Here is a 14,482-nt window from a genome sequence, read left to right on the forward strand (position 1 = left end):
TTAGTTGGGATGTCAAGCACTGCAGGTAGGCGAGTTACTGAATAAAATAAAAGTTTATTTCAGCATTATGGGAAAGTTATATTTTTAGACGATCAGCTTGTCATCCATTTAAATAAATATGATGGCCCTTTTATAAATAGAAATCAGGCGAAATATCGATGTTTGCGTTTATTATTATATTTTAGGCATGGGTAAACAAACGATAAATAAATCAAATATTTTCATTAAAAAATAAATTTAATACAAAACATCGATCACTTAAAAATATAAATACTTAAACAAACATTTTAAAATTAATCAGTAATAACTAATTACAATCAGTTCTTACCAACATCTAGTAATTAGTTCTTTTTGGACGCTCTACTGAATTTAAAGCAGTAGGAACGATTTGATATCTTCTCAAAAAGCAATGGCTAAGGTTAGGTCATGTACTAAAGTCGTATTTGAATTTGAAAAAAGTCTGAACTTACTTACACAGCACATGTCATGTACATTTTTGTTGCAATTTAAATTAATTCTAACTCTTAGAGAGTTTTTAGAAAAACTATAAAATTACGATAACCAAACATTTAAATCTGAATTCATATATTTACAAAATTATAGGTAACTTTGTGCTAATTAATACTCAGGCAGGATTCTTATATTAATTTTAAATTGTCATTACACTAATTAACGTTGATAACTCGTTAATTCTAAAATAGGGATCACAAGAAGAATATATATTTTTTAATGTGTCAAAAGTTTGTTTGTTTGTAATAAAAAATGGCAATAAATCATTTATGATTCGGTCAGTTGACCTAAGAATTGGTGTCTAATATTTATACATGACTAGGGATCCATACCACAGAACGGAAGCTTGTAGAAGAAAGAATGATTCATTACAAATTAGCATTAAATAGATCTTATACTTTTTTGTCAAAACATTACATGATTCCCATCGGTCTCTAGATATAGTTGCCTGCTCAGTAGTACCTGCCCCTCTGCCTCTTCTCCGATACCGACCAGCACATAAACATACCGAACAGCATCGCCACCAACTGCAAACAAACAATATTCCATTGATCTAAAAGCTTCTGAAATATTCGCTGGGTGCGAAGTACTAGGTGGGGGTAACATAATCTATCGCAGCGCTCATGGTGGTCAAAAGTAGAAATAATGTAAGCTCTGTCATCATATGTATCTGTCAATGGCAAAGCGATTCTACATAATACATTTTAATATCATTAATTAATCGCATGAAAAGGGTCCTACTGGGAACTTAAATAAAAGAGTGGACTGTATTTCGATAGGGCTGGTTTAATAGCCGTTTACAATTTGGAAATAGGTAACTAGAGTATACAACGTGGTAGTACAAAAATGAGTCACAGTAGTTGTTGTGCACATGCACAGATGTTTGCCTTATGATGAGAGCGTGAATTATTGAACTCTGCCCTTGTTTTGTTCTTAATTCTTCTACATCTCGGACTTGTCCAGCCAATATCAACAACTTTCCTTTAAATACGGTTTGTGGTTGGAATTTGATATTGTAACACTCACAAACCCGGTCTTCAAAACAATACTCATTTCGATCTGAAAACGATATTTAATTTATAACTAGCGATACAGGAACATTTAAATATATTTACTGTTATATAATGAAACCGTTAAAGTAGCTTTTTCTTTTTGTTTTACTGTAAAACTACAACTATAATTGTAGTAAACAAACCCTGACACGATCAAAATTAAACACACTTTTCGGACTTACCTCATTTGATTTGAATGACCAAAATGATTTCAAAACCTTTTTTCCACCCAAATCGTGGTATCACAATAATTTATTAGTCGAAAATATTCGTTATTTTTTCATTTCGATATTTTTTCACAAATAAACGACGTAAATGTCAATATGACAGAGCCCACAAAGTTGTGGACGCTAGTTGGCGCTGTAATCGTGCACAGAGCCAATAGGGTGAGAGGAAAAGCTGGCTGAAGTTCCAAGACCAAACGCTTTCCGATCACGACGCATTTTCCATTTTCCCACCCTAGAGTAGACACGCGCCGAATTTGTTAACACATTATTTTTAGTAGGTAATAAAGGATGTATGCTGTTTGAAGTTCGACGTTAAATAATCGATTTATTACGGCACATTTACATTATCTTTATAGCAAATAAATAAGAATTTGGATCTATTTACAAAGGGTTTTTCCTTTAATCTTTGCTGCACCTAACGATTTTAGCTAGTATCTCGCATTGTTTTTCGGAATAGATTACTTTGATAACAGCGTTTTGATATTGAATATATTATCGCAATAATCTAAGATAATTTCAAATGGCAAGTTAGCTTTTAGGAATTGTTTCGTACCGAAATATATTTATTAGTTTCTTAATTTTAGTTTAAGATAAAACAACACAAACTGGAAGGAATTTGCTCTTTTCTTAATTGCATTTTTTAATCACAAACTGGCAACATTCTTTCCAATCCTATGGAGCTAGGCTCGCGATTGCGATTGCGACGCCCCCCAGTGACGCAAGAGTTTTGAGTTCGGAAGGACGCCCGTGCGCAACAGCGGTGTGTTCTTTAATTCGGCAACCACATAAGCGTTTGTCAATTTCCAAAATCAGTGAATCTAATGAGTGCGGGATCCAGCCCCTATGGAACTATGGTCTTTCTCATCAATATGTGCTAATACTTCACAAGCAAACTGCATTTCGGAGATACGCCGGGCCCGGCTAAGCACGCGGCTGGCACTGTGGAAAAGAGGTTTGTTCGCCGTTTGTTTTGAAAATTTAGTATAGCTAACATATTATTTGTTGGTCCTTCGAGCCGGATTTTCATTTTCCTTCCAATTGTGTAGTTTTATCGTAATTTTTAGCGTACATACGTACCACATTTTTCATTCCACGTGCGACCATCTTTGTAACGCAAAATGGCGCAATCGAAAGTGGAAAATGATTCCAAGACCTCATTAGATTCCAATAGCGAGAGTAGTAGTTCATGTGTTCAGGATATTTTCGAGCGAGATTTAATTTTAGACGATTTAAAGAGAACATTACAGTTTGCAACTACAGATATTCAAAAATTCATTTCACGTACCAAAGATTTGTCAGCTCTTCAAAGAAAGTTTAGCAAATTGCAAACTAAAGTCGAAAAGTCTCTCATTAAATCTAAATCATTCAATAAAGAGGAACAAATCAAAATTAGGAACGACTTCGACGATTCATATTATGCAATTGTCACTCAAGTAGATAAATTAAAACAATGTCAGGAGCAAAGCAGACGAATGAGTCGTCCCTTTGCTAATTCAGAATTTTCGAGTAATGCTAAATTACCTACTTTGCCTTTGCCCAGTTTCTCTGGCGAAAGCACAGAATGGAATTCATATTTCGATTTGTTTTGTTCTCTCGTTCACCACAATACTGCCTACACGGATGCGGAAAAGTTTAGGTATTTGCTTCTTACGTTAAAAAATGAACCATTTAACCTTATAAAGTCCATTCCAATCACTGATGCTAATTATTTCGTAGCAATACAAATATTAACTTCACGTTATGAAAACAAAAGAATCATAGCTTCGAATCATCTTGATAAAATACTCAACATTCCATCTTGTAACGTAAAATCAACGAGTGATTTACGTAACTTATTAAATACATTCCAAGAAAACATTAAACCTCTTGAAGTAATGAAGTTTCCCACCAGTGAATGGAGTTTCGTTTTGTTACACATTTTACTACGTAAAATTCCCGCATCTGTTCGTAAGCAATTCGAGTTATCATTGTGTTCACCTTCAGACATTCCAGAGGTCAACACATTCATTTCATTCTTAGAGCGTGAACTTGTCGCTGAGGAGTTTTCTAACGATAACTTCGGGCAGTCGAGTAAAATTATTAACAATAAAGGCGGTAGATTTGGCTCACAGTCTAGCTCGCGAGCGCGGCGCCCCCTAGCGGCAATATGGCCGCCGGTCAGCGACAAGCCTTCGCGGCGAACTTCGCGCCGCAATCCTCTGGCGTGTCAGGCAACACTCAGCCTAATCGGCATAGCGATAAGGCACATTGTTTGTTATGTGATGCTCAACATACGTTGACGAAATGTTCTAAGTTTTTGAATCTTTCAATAAAAGATCGATTTTCTTTTATTAAAAACAAAAGTGTTTGTTACAATTGTTTACATCTCGGCCATAACGTGAGCCAATGTAAATCCAATTTTTCGTGTAGGAATTGTCAGAAGCGCCATCACACATTAATTCATTTTGACAATAATGTAAACAAAGCGTTCGATCCGAGTAGCTGTACTAATCAGTTCGTCCCGCTCCCGCTCACGGCGGAGTGTAATAATGTTGTCTCTGTTTCTACGACTGATACCCAGCTGACTTTAACGTCAACTCGAGATAAGGAAAACGATTCTATTGTGCGTACGAGTACGGTGCTATTGTCTACGGCACTTGTCGATGTTTATATTGATGATCACAAGTTATCAACCGTGCGCTGTTTAATTGATACGGGCAGCCAGGCTACTTTCATTTCGGAAGCGTGTGCACAACGTTTAGGTATTTCACGTAGACGTGTGAACGTTCCGCAAGTTTATGGAATAAATAATAACAAACCGGTTTACCCTAAGGGAGTGGCTTCTTTCTTCATTGCGCCTAGAAATCAATCGCAACCTTCGATTCATGTTGATGCATTGATTTTGCCCAAATTAATTACAACACAAATGCCTACTTGTCAATTACCTTATACAGGGTGGTCTCATATTCAAAACTTAACTTTAGCAGATCCGAGTTTTCATACACCACAACCAGTGGAAATGCTTTTAGGTGCTGACATTATTCCGCAAATTTTATTGCATAACACAATCACGGGTCTACCAGGTTCACCAATTGCTATGAATAGTATTTTTGGTTATTTATTGTTGGGTAAACTCGATTTGAATTCATCGATTGAGGTTTCTCTTCCGGTCCAGGTGTGTCACAGCTCTGTTAACGACGACTTTGACCTCCAGCGATTTTGGGAATTAGAAACAATTTCTGAACAAAGGTCTCTCACTCCTGATGAACTTTTGTGTCAATCCTTTTTTGAAAACACGCATACGCGTAATGAGTGTGGGCGATACGTGGTCGCTCTTCCCTTCAAACCTGACGCACCGCCCCTCGGCGAGTCGCGGGAAATTGCTGTTTCTAGATTTCGTAAATTAGTACAAACTCGAGCGCAATTCGCAGCTCAAACATGATTATCACGCGTGCCTCCAGGAGTACTTAGAGCTCGGCCACATGGAGCCCGTCGATAGTCCAGCAGCTGCAGGTGGTAGCTATTATATACCGCACCACGCCGTGGTCAAAGAATCTAGTGAAACCACCAAAACCAGAGTAGTTTACGACGCAAGCTCTAAGACTACAAACGGTTTTTCTCTAAACGACAATTTGTTAATTGGTCCAAAGCTTCATTTAGATATTGTTGATGTGTTATTAAAATTTCGCATTCATTTAATTGCTTTCACAGCTGATATCAAACAAATGTATCGTAACATTATGATTCGTGAATCGGATAGGGATTTTCAGCGTATAGTGTGGCGCACCTCGCCCGAGGAGCCCCTACGCGATTATAGACTTTGCACTGTGACTTTTGGAGTTAGCTCATCGCCCTATCTTGCTCTTCGCACCATTCAGCAGCTCGCTCATGACGAGGCCGCACGCTTCCCGCGCGCATCGCAGGTCCTCATGCGCGACGTATTTGTAGACGATGTCGTATCAGGTGAAAGTGATGAGTCACGGGCTCTCGCCCTACAACAAGAGTTGATAGGTATTTGTCAATCCGCAGGTTTTGAGTTGCACAAATGGCATAGTAATTCTCCCGCCTTACTTCTCGGTTCTCAGCTGACAGTTTCTCATGGTGAGCGGTGCGAAAGTGTGCCCTTCGCACACATGGAGAATGACTCATCCACTAAGGTCCTAGGTATGCAGTGGGACCCGAACTTAGATACTTTTGGTTTCAGTGTGAAAAGTTACTCTGAAAAATGTACAAAGAGGTCCATTCTTTCAGAAATTGCACGTATTTACGACCCTCTCGGTCTTTTATCTCCAGTGACTTTATTTGCAAAACATTTAATTCAATTATTGTGGATTTCTTCTGTGGACTGGGACGAAACCCCACCACAAGACATAGTCGATTCGTGGGCTAGCTTTACAAGTCAGCTCCCACTATTATCTAAAATTAGCTTTCCGCGTCATGTTTTCCCTCAAAATTGTAAATTACAGCTTCACGGCTTTTCAGACGCCTCCGAAAAGGCATACGCAGCATGTGTTTATCTCCGCGCGCAGCGCGAGGATGGTAGTGTGTGCGTGTCCTTATTGTTAGCGAAAACACGCGTCGCGCCTACGCGTCGCGTATCTATTCCCCGTCTCGAACTGATGGGAGGTGTTTTGTTATCACAACTTATTAAAAAGGTGTTACAAAATTATAGTGATAAAATACAAAGTGATCAAATTTATACTTGGTCGGATTCAAGTATTGTTTTAGCATGGTTGCGTTCACCGCCCCATGAATGGAAAACATTCGTTTCAAACCGTACTACGGAGATATTGAATATTGTCCCCGCGGATTGTTGGCGGCACGTCCCGTCGGCCGACAACCCCGCGGACGCTGCTTCGCGCGACATGTTACCCGCTGCTTTCTTGCACCATGAGATGTGGTTTCATGGGCCTCGCTGGTTGAGCGAGGATGAAAGTATGTGGCCTGTTCCAAAGCCTGTTCTTCCTACTGATGAAGAAAAGCGTAATGTTGTGTTGTGTTCGAGTACTTCTACTCCAAACGAGGACGTAGAAATTATTTCACGTTTTTCTTCACTCGGTAGACTTGTTCGTGTTACGGCTTTGATATTTCGTTTCTATCACAAGTGTAGAAAGGTCAATATTTCGAGTTCAAAACACATTACTGTGTCAGAGTATAATTTCGCTTTGAATCGACTTATACGAGTTGTTCAACATTCAGTTTTCAATGATGATATTATGAAGATTTGTAATGGGCAATCACCATCAAATCAATTGAAACGTCTTAATCCTTTTATAGATTCAAACAAGTTGCTTTGCGTTGGCGGTAGAATTCATAAATCGCTTTTATCTTTTGAGTCAAAACATCAATTGATTTTACCTAAAAAACATCCTTTAACTTATTTACTAATTGATTTTATTCACGTTTCAAACTTGCACAGTGGGGCTCAAAGCACCCAATATACACTTTTACAAAAGTATTGGATATTATCAAGTCGTGACGTCATCCGCCAACGCATTCATCGATGCGTCCGTTGTGTGCGTGCGCGCCCCGCGCACACGCAGCCGTCAATGGGTTTGTTGCCCGTAGCTCGCTTGCGACCGGCCAGACCATTCATAAAAACTTCGGTAGATTTCGCAGGTCCATTTTACGTTCGGGCAAATAAGGTTCGTAACGCTAAAATAGTTAAATGTTATGTAGCAGTTTTCGTATGTATGAGCGTTAAGGCTATACATTTAGAGATCGTTTCGGAGCTTTCCACAGAAGCGTTTTTAGCTACACTTAGGCGTTTTGTTTCGCGACGCGGTTTGTGTACAGATATTTATTCAGACTGTGGAAAGAATTTCGTGGGATGCGATAGCTAGTCATTTTGGTGGACTATTCGAAGCGGGTGTTAAAAGCTTTAAGCATCATTTTCATCGTGTGGTCGGCACACGAACTTTGACATATGACGAGATGCATACGCTCTTATGTCAAATAGAGGCGATTCTCAATTCGCGCCCACTTTGTGTTTTAAGTGCAGACTCAAGGGATCCTCTCCCTTTGACTCCATCACATTTTTTAATAGGTGAGCCCTTAACGTCAATTCCTGACATTTCTTTAGTGGATGAGAATCCTAGCCGCTTAGTAAGATGGCGTCTCATCCAACAGTCCACTCAACATTTTTGGAAGAGATGGAGTCTTGAGTATTTACATCATATTCAACAAGCAACCAAGTGGTTTAGTAATCGCGGTGCCCCGATTCGTGAGGGCATGATTGTGGTGTTACGCGAAGACAACGTTCCTCCCTTGCAGTGGAGACTTGCGCGTGTTCACGCCTTACACCCAGGTCCTGACGGGATCTGTCGGGTCGTTACTTTACAAATTGGACAGTCGTTCTTCAAACGAGCGGTTGTTAAGATTTGTCCTCTTCCTGTTGAGTAGGGAGTAGGTACGTTTTGCATCTAAGTAAAGCTAGAGTAGTTTTAGGTTTATAGTTAGGTTTCACTCTACAAATAGCTTAGATACTTGTACGTTTCTTGTCTTAGGTTTTGTCTTGTTAAAAGATACTCGGTACTTTTAAGGTGAGCGGTATGTTTCGTACCGAAATATATTTATTAGTTTCTTAATTTTAGTTTAAGATAAAACAACACAAACTGGAAGGAATTTGCTCTTTTCTTAATTGCATTTTTTAATCACAAACTGGCAACATTCTTTCCAATCCTATGGAGCTAGGCTCGCGATTGCGATTGCGACGCCCCCCAGTGACGCAAGAGTTTTGAGTTCGGAAGGACGCCCGTGCGCAACAGCGGTGTGTTCTTTAATTCGGCAACCACATAAGCGTTTGTCAATTTCCAAAATCAGTGAATCTAATGAGTGCGGGATCCAGCCCCTATGGAACTATGGTCTTTCTCATCAATATGTGCTAATACTTCACAAGCAAACTGCATTTCGGAGATACGCCGGGCCCGGCTAAGCACGCGGCTGGCACTGTGGAAAAGAGGTTTGTTCGCCGTTTGTTTTGAAAATTTAGTATAGCTAACAGGAATAGTTGTTATTATTTAAAACAATGCCTTATCCAACCTGATTACCACCTTGTTCAGTTCACGTGCTTGGCTTGCTTATTGGATCTCTCGTTACTAGAATTGTAGTTTATTTGATTTGATTTAAAATTCTGTTATCAGTATTGTAGTGATGTATTTGGACCTCTTTCAGTGTCCAACGATCATAAAGTCTGATATCAATTGGGACAAACATGGAGACCCTGACGCCAAGTCTAGCATCTAGCTCGTTAAGAGCAAGTCAAACCATTTGCATTGTGTTTAGCATCATCAACTTAATTTCTAATATAATTTGTATTAGTGCCCTGGAAAGGGCCTGTGTACTGATAAAACTATTTCATTTCATAAACTCACGAAGGTGGTACAATCATGAACACTCTTCGGAGTGAGGTCGAATTATATTATAACACCGTATCCGTATTTTCAGATCTAAGCGAGAAGCAAGAATGAATGATAGCTACCAACAAAAGTGTCAAACACTCTTCGGAGTGAGGTCGAGTCATGTTATGGGCATTTCTACTGTACGGTGTATTTTTTCTCAATTCGGTGCTAAAATTTATATTTAGTTTTTTAAGTAGTTTCAATACAAAAAAATAAATGTTACTCCATTCTGAATGTAAAAATAGCATTTTCACTAAATATTGTGAAGTGGTTTATGAGAAATGCTAAGCATCGAATTAAGAGAGCACCGAATTGAGAAAATGAATCACGGAATTGAGAAATGAATCTCCAAATATAAAAATCGCTCCGCAAACTTAGAATTGATGACATTATGAAGAAATACCTAATGTATTTCAATAATAAATACATAACACAGGGTCTCTTTGTTTATTTATTCTTAACCTTAAACATAAAACAAATATTGAAAAACCCAAGAGCTAGATTGACCTGACACTATACCGACGATATTATATCGGACGTCAGTTTGTACACGATTAAAATGGCACTCAAATAGCTAAAATACAACAAGGCACCAGGTGTTACGGCATTATAGCTGAGCTTCGCCGGTACTAAAGGATCTACAGAAGCAGTTCAATTCCGTCATTCTCGAAGAAAAACGCCTCCGGCATGGCACAGAAGTGTGGTGATAGCATTATAGACTCATCTCACTTATGAGGCGTGTTTACAAGCTGTTTTCGAGAGTCCTTACGAATCATCTCGCTCACAGACTCGACGACTTCCAGTCTTCCTAACAAGCTTGTTTCCGAAAAGGCTTTAGTATTATGGTTCACACACATAATAATAATAATAATAAATCTTTGGACAATTTCACACAGCGCCAGCTAGCCCCAAAGTAAGCAACTTAATGCTTGTGTTATGGGTGCTAGCTTAACGGTTATACTACTTATATACTTTTTTTTTTAAATACATACATATTATACATAGTCACACCCAGACCCGTCACAGAAATTAAAATTCATCATTTCAATTTCTGCCCGGCCGGGAATCGAACCCGGGACCTCTCGGCATAGTAGTCCGTTCTGAACCACTACACCAAACGGCCGACACAGGTACGCTACGGCAGATTATACAGAAGACCAAGGAGTCGCGATATCGGGGATGATATCGGAGTCATGGCCTCCGTAGAGCCTTTCAATAAGTGGGTCTCAAAATGAACATGGACAAGACAAAAATCATGTCAAATGTCCGTGTTGCACCCACTCCTCTGAAGGTTGGAGACTACACTCGAAGTCGACAATTGTGTATACCTGGGACAAGAGTCCAAATAGTTATGTCCAACTTTGAGAAAGAGGTCTATCGCTGAATTCAACTCAGCTAAGCATCGATCGAAATACCGCAGCGTCTTAAGACAAAAGTCTTCTACCAGTGTGTGTTGCCAGTGATGGTGTATGGATGTGAAACTTGGTCGCTTACTATGAGCCTAATAAGAATCATAAATGTGAATATCGGCAAGAGAACCAAAGTGACCGGCATAGCCCGTAAAATTGCATAAATCAAGTAGCAGTGGGCGGGGCACATAGCTCGTACAGATAATGTCTGTTGGGACTGAAAAGTTGTCGAGTGGAAACCACGGACCAGTGAGCAGGCCCCCACTAGGTAGACCGACGATCTGGTGAAGGTCGAGGGAAGAACCTGGAAGAATTATTTTAATAAGATAGCAATACCAGTGTATTTTTTTAATGAAACCTCAAAAAATTAGTTTTATTGTCTTCTGTCCAATGACTGGTACGGTCCAATGATTGGTAGTTCACCCTATTATTATGCTCTATTGATTTCATTATTATCTTAAGTTACACAAACAATTTATAGCACAATAAAAGTATCTATTTTCATTTAATATCAATTCGGTGTACGTGTTTTCTCAATTCGATGCCCCATATTCCGCGGAATTGAGATCCACGGAATTGAGGAAAAATCACATTTCATCAAATTACTCGAAAATATTATAAATTACAACGATTTCTACCAAACGTAATGGCAGATATCAGTTAAATACTTAATTAATTCAACAGTAATCTCATTAAATACTTCATGAACATTATTAATATCGCACACCGGTTTGAGAAATGACCAGTGACCAAAAATTCTGAGTGATTTCAAACCTCTGAAAAATGCTCCTCAAAGCGACTGATCCCTCTTTTATACTGCTTGACCACTCAAGTGCAACTGCTAGTTTATGGGAATCAGGCGTGGGTGTTCCTATTGTGCGTTGTTAGTGATATAGGAGCACAAAAATAAAAATCACGGAATTGAGGCACACACGTCGGACAAAATTTAAATGTGTTACTGTATTAAAACCCAAGGACTTGCAATAAAGAAACTCATTTATATAGCTTTATTAACTATCCCTTGTTCTGTGAATGTGAGTTTCATAATGGGGAAGTTATTATTTCAAAAGTTATGAAGCAAAAACGAGTAAATTCTGGAAACCGGACACTCCATTTTAGGCCAAATTTCGCCCGTTTTTGAACTTTCGGATTTTTTCAAGGCGAGATGTAAAACCTGGCGGTCTTCTAAATATGCTCTCCATCAAGTCAAGAGTCCTATAAATACGTGTGATTTTTTTCAAGTCCGTACTTCAATTTTAAAGGTACTTTTTTCGCCCCAGTAGGTCGATCGGTCGTCCCCGTAGAAATGCCCTTATAACACCGTATCTGTATTTTCAGATCTAAGCAAGTAGCAAGAATGTCAATAGAAACGGCTTATAAGTCAGATAAAAAGATCCATCAACAAGCTGATGAACTGTATAAGTTATAAGTGATGTAATCATTACCTCAACGACGATGACGACGATCAGCACCGCGGCGATGGCCTCGCCGAAGTTCTCGAAGTAGCTGCCGAGGCGGGCGCGGCAGCCGCCGAACGCCAGGTCGTCGGTGCACTCGGCCACGCCGCTCGCGCAGCACGTCGGCGGCAGGATGGGGTACACGCCCACGTACGACCCTGGCCCCGTTGTGCCGCAGCATTGGAACTGTGTGGTAAGTGATTTATTAATACACAGCATAGGCTACTGACTTTTAGACACCCCGCAGCCTACAGATTTTAGTCGGCCGATAGTTTACTCGGGCTGTTACACTATCTATCGGCTGATTAAAAGGCTTTGTGTGACGCGGCAGGACAGACGATACTACTGGTTTTTTGTGTACCTACATATTTCTATGAAATAGCTTCCATTACCAGCGACATGTCGTGGAAGATATAATACTTCATAGAAACATTGAAAAACCATAAGTCACGAAGGCGACACGTTACTTACTGCTGCTGCATGTAATCTTTGAACTTTTACCTTCACTCTTCTTCTTTTATCCATTGTATTGTAACAACAGTTATCGCCGTTTGGCGGTCATAGCCCTTATTGTGAGTAATTAATATGGTAGAGAGATGATACAATAAATTTCGCTCTAGGTAACCCTTACATCCCAATTCCACGCTAGGATAAGGCTAGGATAACAAAATACGAGTTCATAGAACAAAGTGGCTGCATCGCGTCGTTTTAAGTTCGAAAGTCTTTAATCCACGTAAAAACTAGATTGTAGTGTATCCAGAACTCTATGCGTTTTCAAAGACACTTACTACTTCCTCAAGTACGTGGAAGACCTTCCTGAGGTCTTCTTTTTCGAAGGCGGTGTCCACCCAACCCTCCACGGTGGACTGGAGTGTGTCCAGAGCACCGAAGATCACGGTCGCTAGGTAGATTTTGCCAGCAGCCAAGATGGCCATGCATATGAAATACTGGAAAGTAAAAAGAAGATTATAGAAATTCAGAAAAAGAGAACAGGTTAAAAACCGGCAAAAGTGATCTAAACGGCTATCAGTTTCTCTTGAATTATTTTATATTTCGTATTTGAATCTTTAAGAACCACGCAGGTTACGATCGACCAGCAGATCAAGCGCCGCAAGTGGAACTGGATTGGCCACACTCTCCGAAGGGACCCCGATCACATCCCTAAGCAGGCTCTGGATTGGAATCCCCAAGGAAAACGCAAACGTGGTCGAACCAGGCAAACTTGGCGGCGCACTGTAGCGGACGAGGCGAAGAAGATCGGCAAGACCTGGAGCGAGATCAAGCGAGAAGCTCAAGACCGAACGAGATGGAGGACTGTTGTGGACGCCCTCTGCCCCATCTAGGGGACATAGGACCATAAGTCAAGTAAGTCAGGTTACGAAGGTTCTAAGATTACTGCAGTTTCCAAAAGCTGTAAAAGCATACCATTGTAAGCAGACATCTGGACTCCCTGATAGCGCCGCAGCAGCCGAAGAAGGCGATGACGAAGATGATGCTGCCGAGCACGATGATCGCGATGGGGATGCCATTGATGGGGACGGGGATCAGGTCGACGATCTGGTTGATCTGCACCAGCGCGGCTATGCCCAGCCCGATGAGCGCTATGCCCGCGAGCTAGAGAAAGGGAATTAAGTAGCTGCATTACTGATTGTCAAGGACAGGATTTAAAAAGAATGTAATTAAAAAACAAAAAAAAAAAGAAGTCAGACTAAACGCAATACGGTTTTTCATTTTTGCTCTCTTCGTACTATAACGAATTATGAAGAGAATCACTGATTCACGAGTTTTGCAAATGTTTTGCAAATTAAGGTAATCAAAAATGTGATTTTGTAAATTCAGTTTAATGGTGTATTATATGAAAAAAGGAATCCCCTTTCGAAAGGATTAACTAAATAATCTAGCATTATTTGATATTCGTAATCATAGCAAATCGAAACATAAATTCTTTTTGAAAATTAGTGTTATCCTTATCAGTGTTGATTCTTTATAATAAAAGCTATAAAGGTTCAGGTTATAAATTATATTAATTTGGATGTTAATAATGTTATTGTATTTCATATTTTCCACGCAATGCAATTAGTTAAAATTAAATATAAGATTCATCTCTTTTTGACCACATTATAATAACTAGCTAATTAATTTGAAATAACTTTATTTTTTAATTTAAGGGATATTTTTTTATACATGACATTTGCTGCAGGAAGGAGGCAATATAAATTATACGATTAATTGAAATTAGTTTGCTTAATTAAAAAACTTACATAACTATTATCCTATTACTGTATCAAATTAGCAATTAATACTAGTAACTCTTACCGTAAATACAAAGTTAAAGAAGAACAGGATATATTTGACTAAGAACTCGGCACAACACATTTTGATGGTTTTTCTAACGAACGAGTTTTCACGGTTGCAAACACACTTCCTGGCAGTGAGTAACTAGTCTGT

General features: G+C 39.4%; 1 protein-coding gene across 1 annotated transcript; it reads right to left on the minus strand.

Annotated features, from left to right (window-relative positions):
* Positions 1-218: 218 nt before the first annotated feature.
* On the minus strand, positions 219-14,482 carry LOC135077954 (leukocyte surface antigen CD53-like). Its single transcript, XM_063972494.1, has 5 exons — positions 14,351-14,482; positions 13,460-13,648; positions 12,823-12,981; positions 12,023-12,220; positions 219-1,037 (listed from the first exon to the last, which is right to left on the minus strand). Exons 1-5 carry the CDS (start codon positions 14,408-14,410, stop codon positions 963-965), a joined length of 681 nt encoding a protein of 226 aa, XP_063828564.1. The 5' UTR covers positions 14,411-14,482; the 3' UTR covers positions 219-962.

The sequence above is a fragment of the Ostrinia nubilalis genome, chromosome 14 (assembly GCF_963855985.1).
Source record: "Ostrinia nubilalis chromosome 14, ilOstNubi1.1, whole genome shotgun sequence".
NCBI lineage: Eukaryota > Metazoa > Arthropoda > Insecta > Lepidoptera > Crambidae > Ostrinia > Ostrinia nubilalis.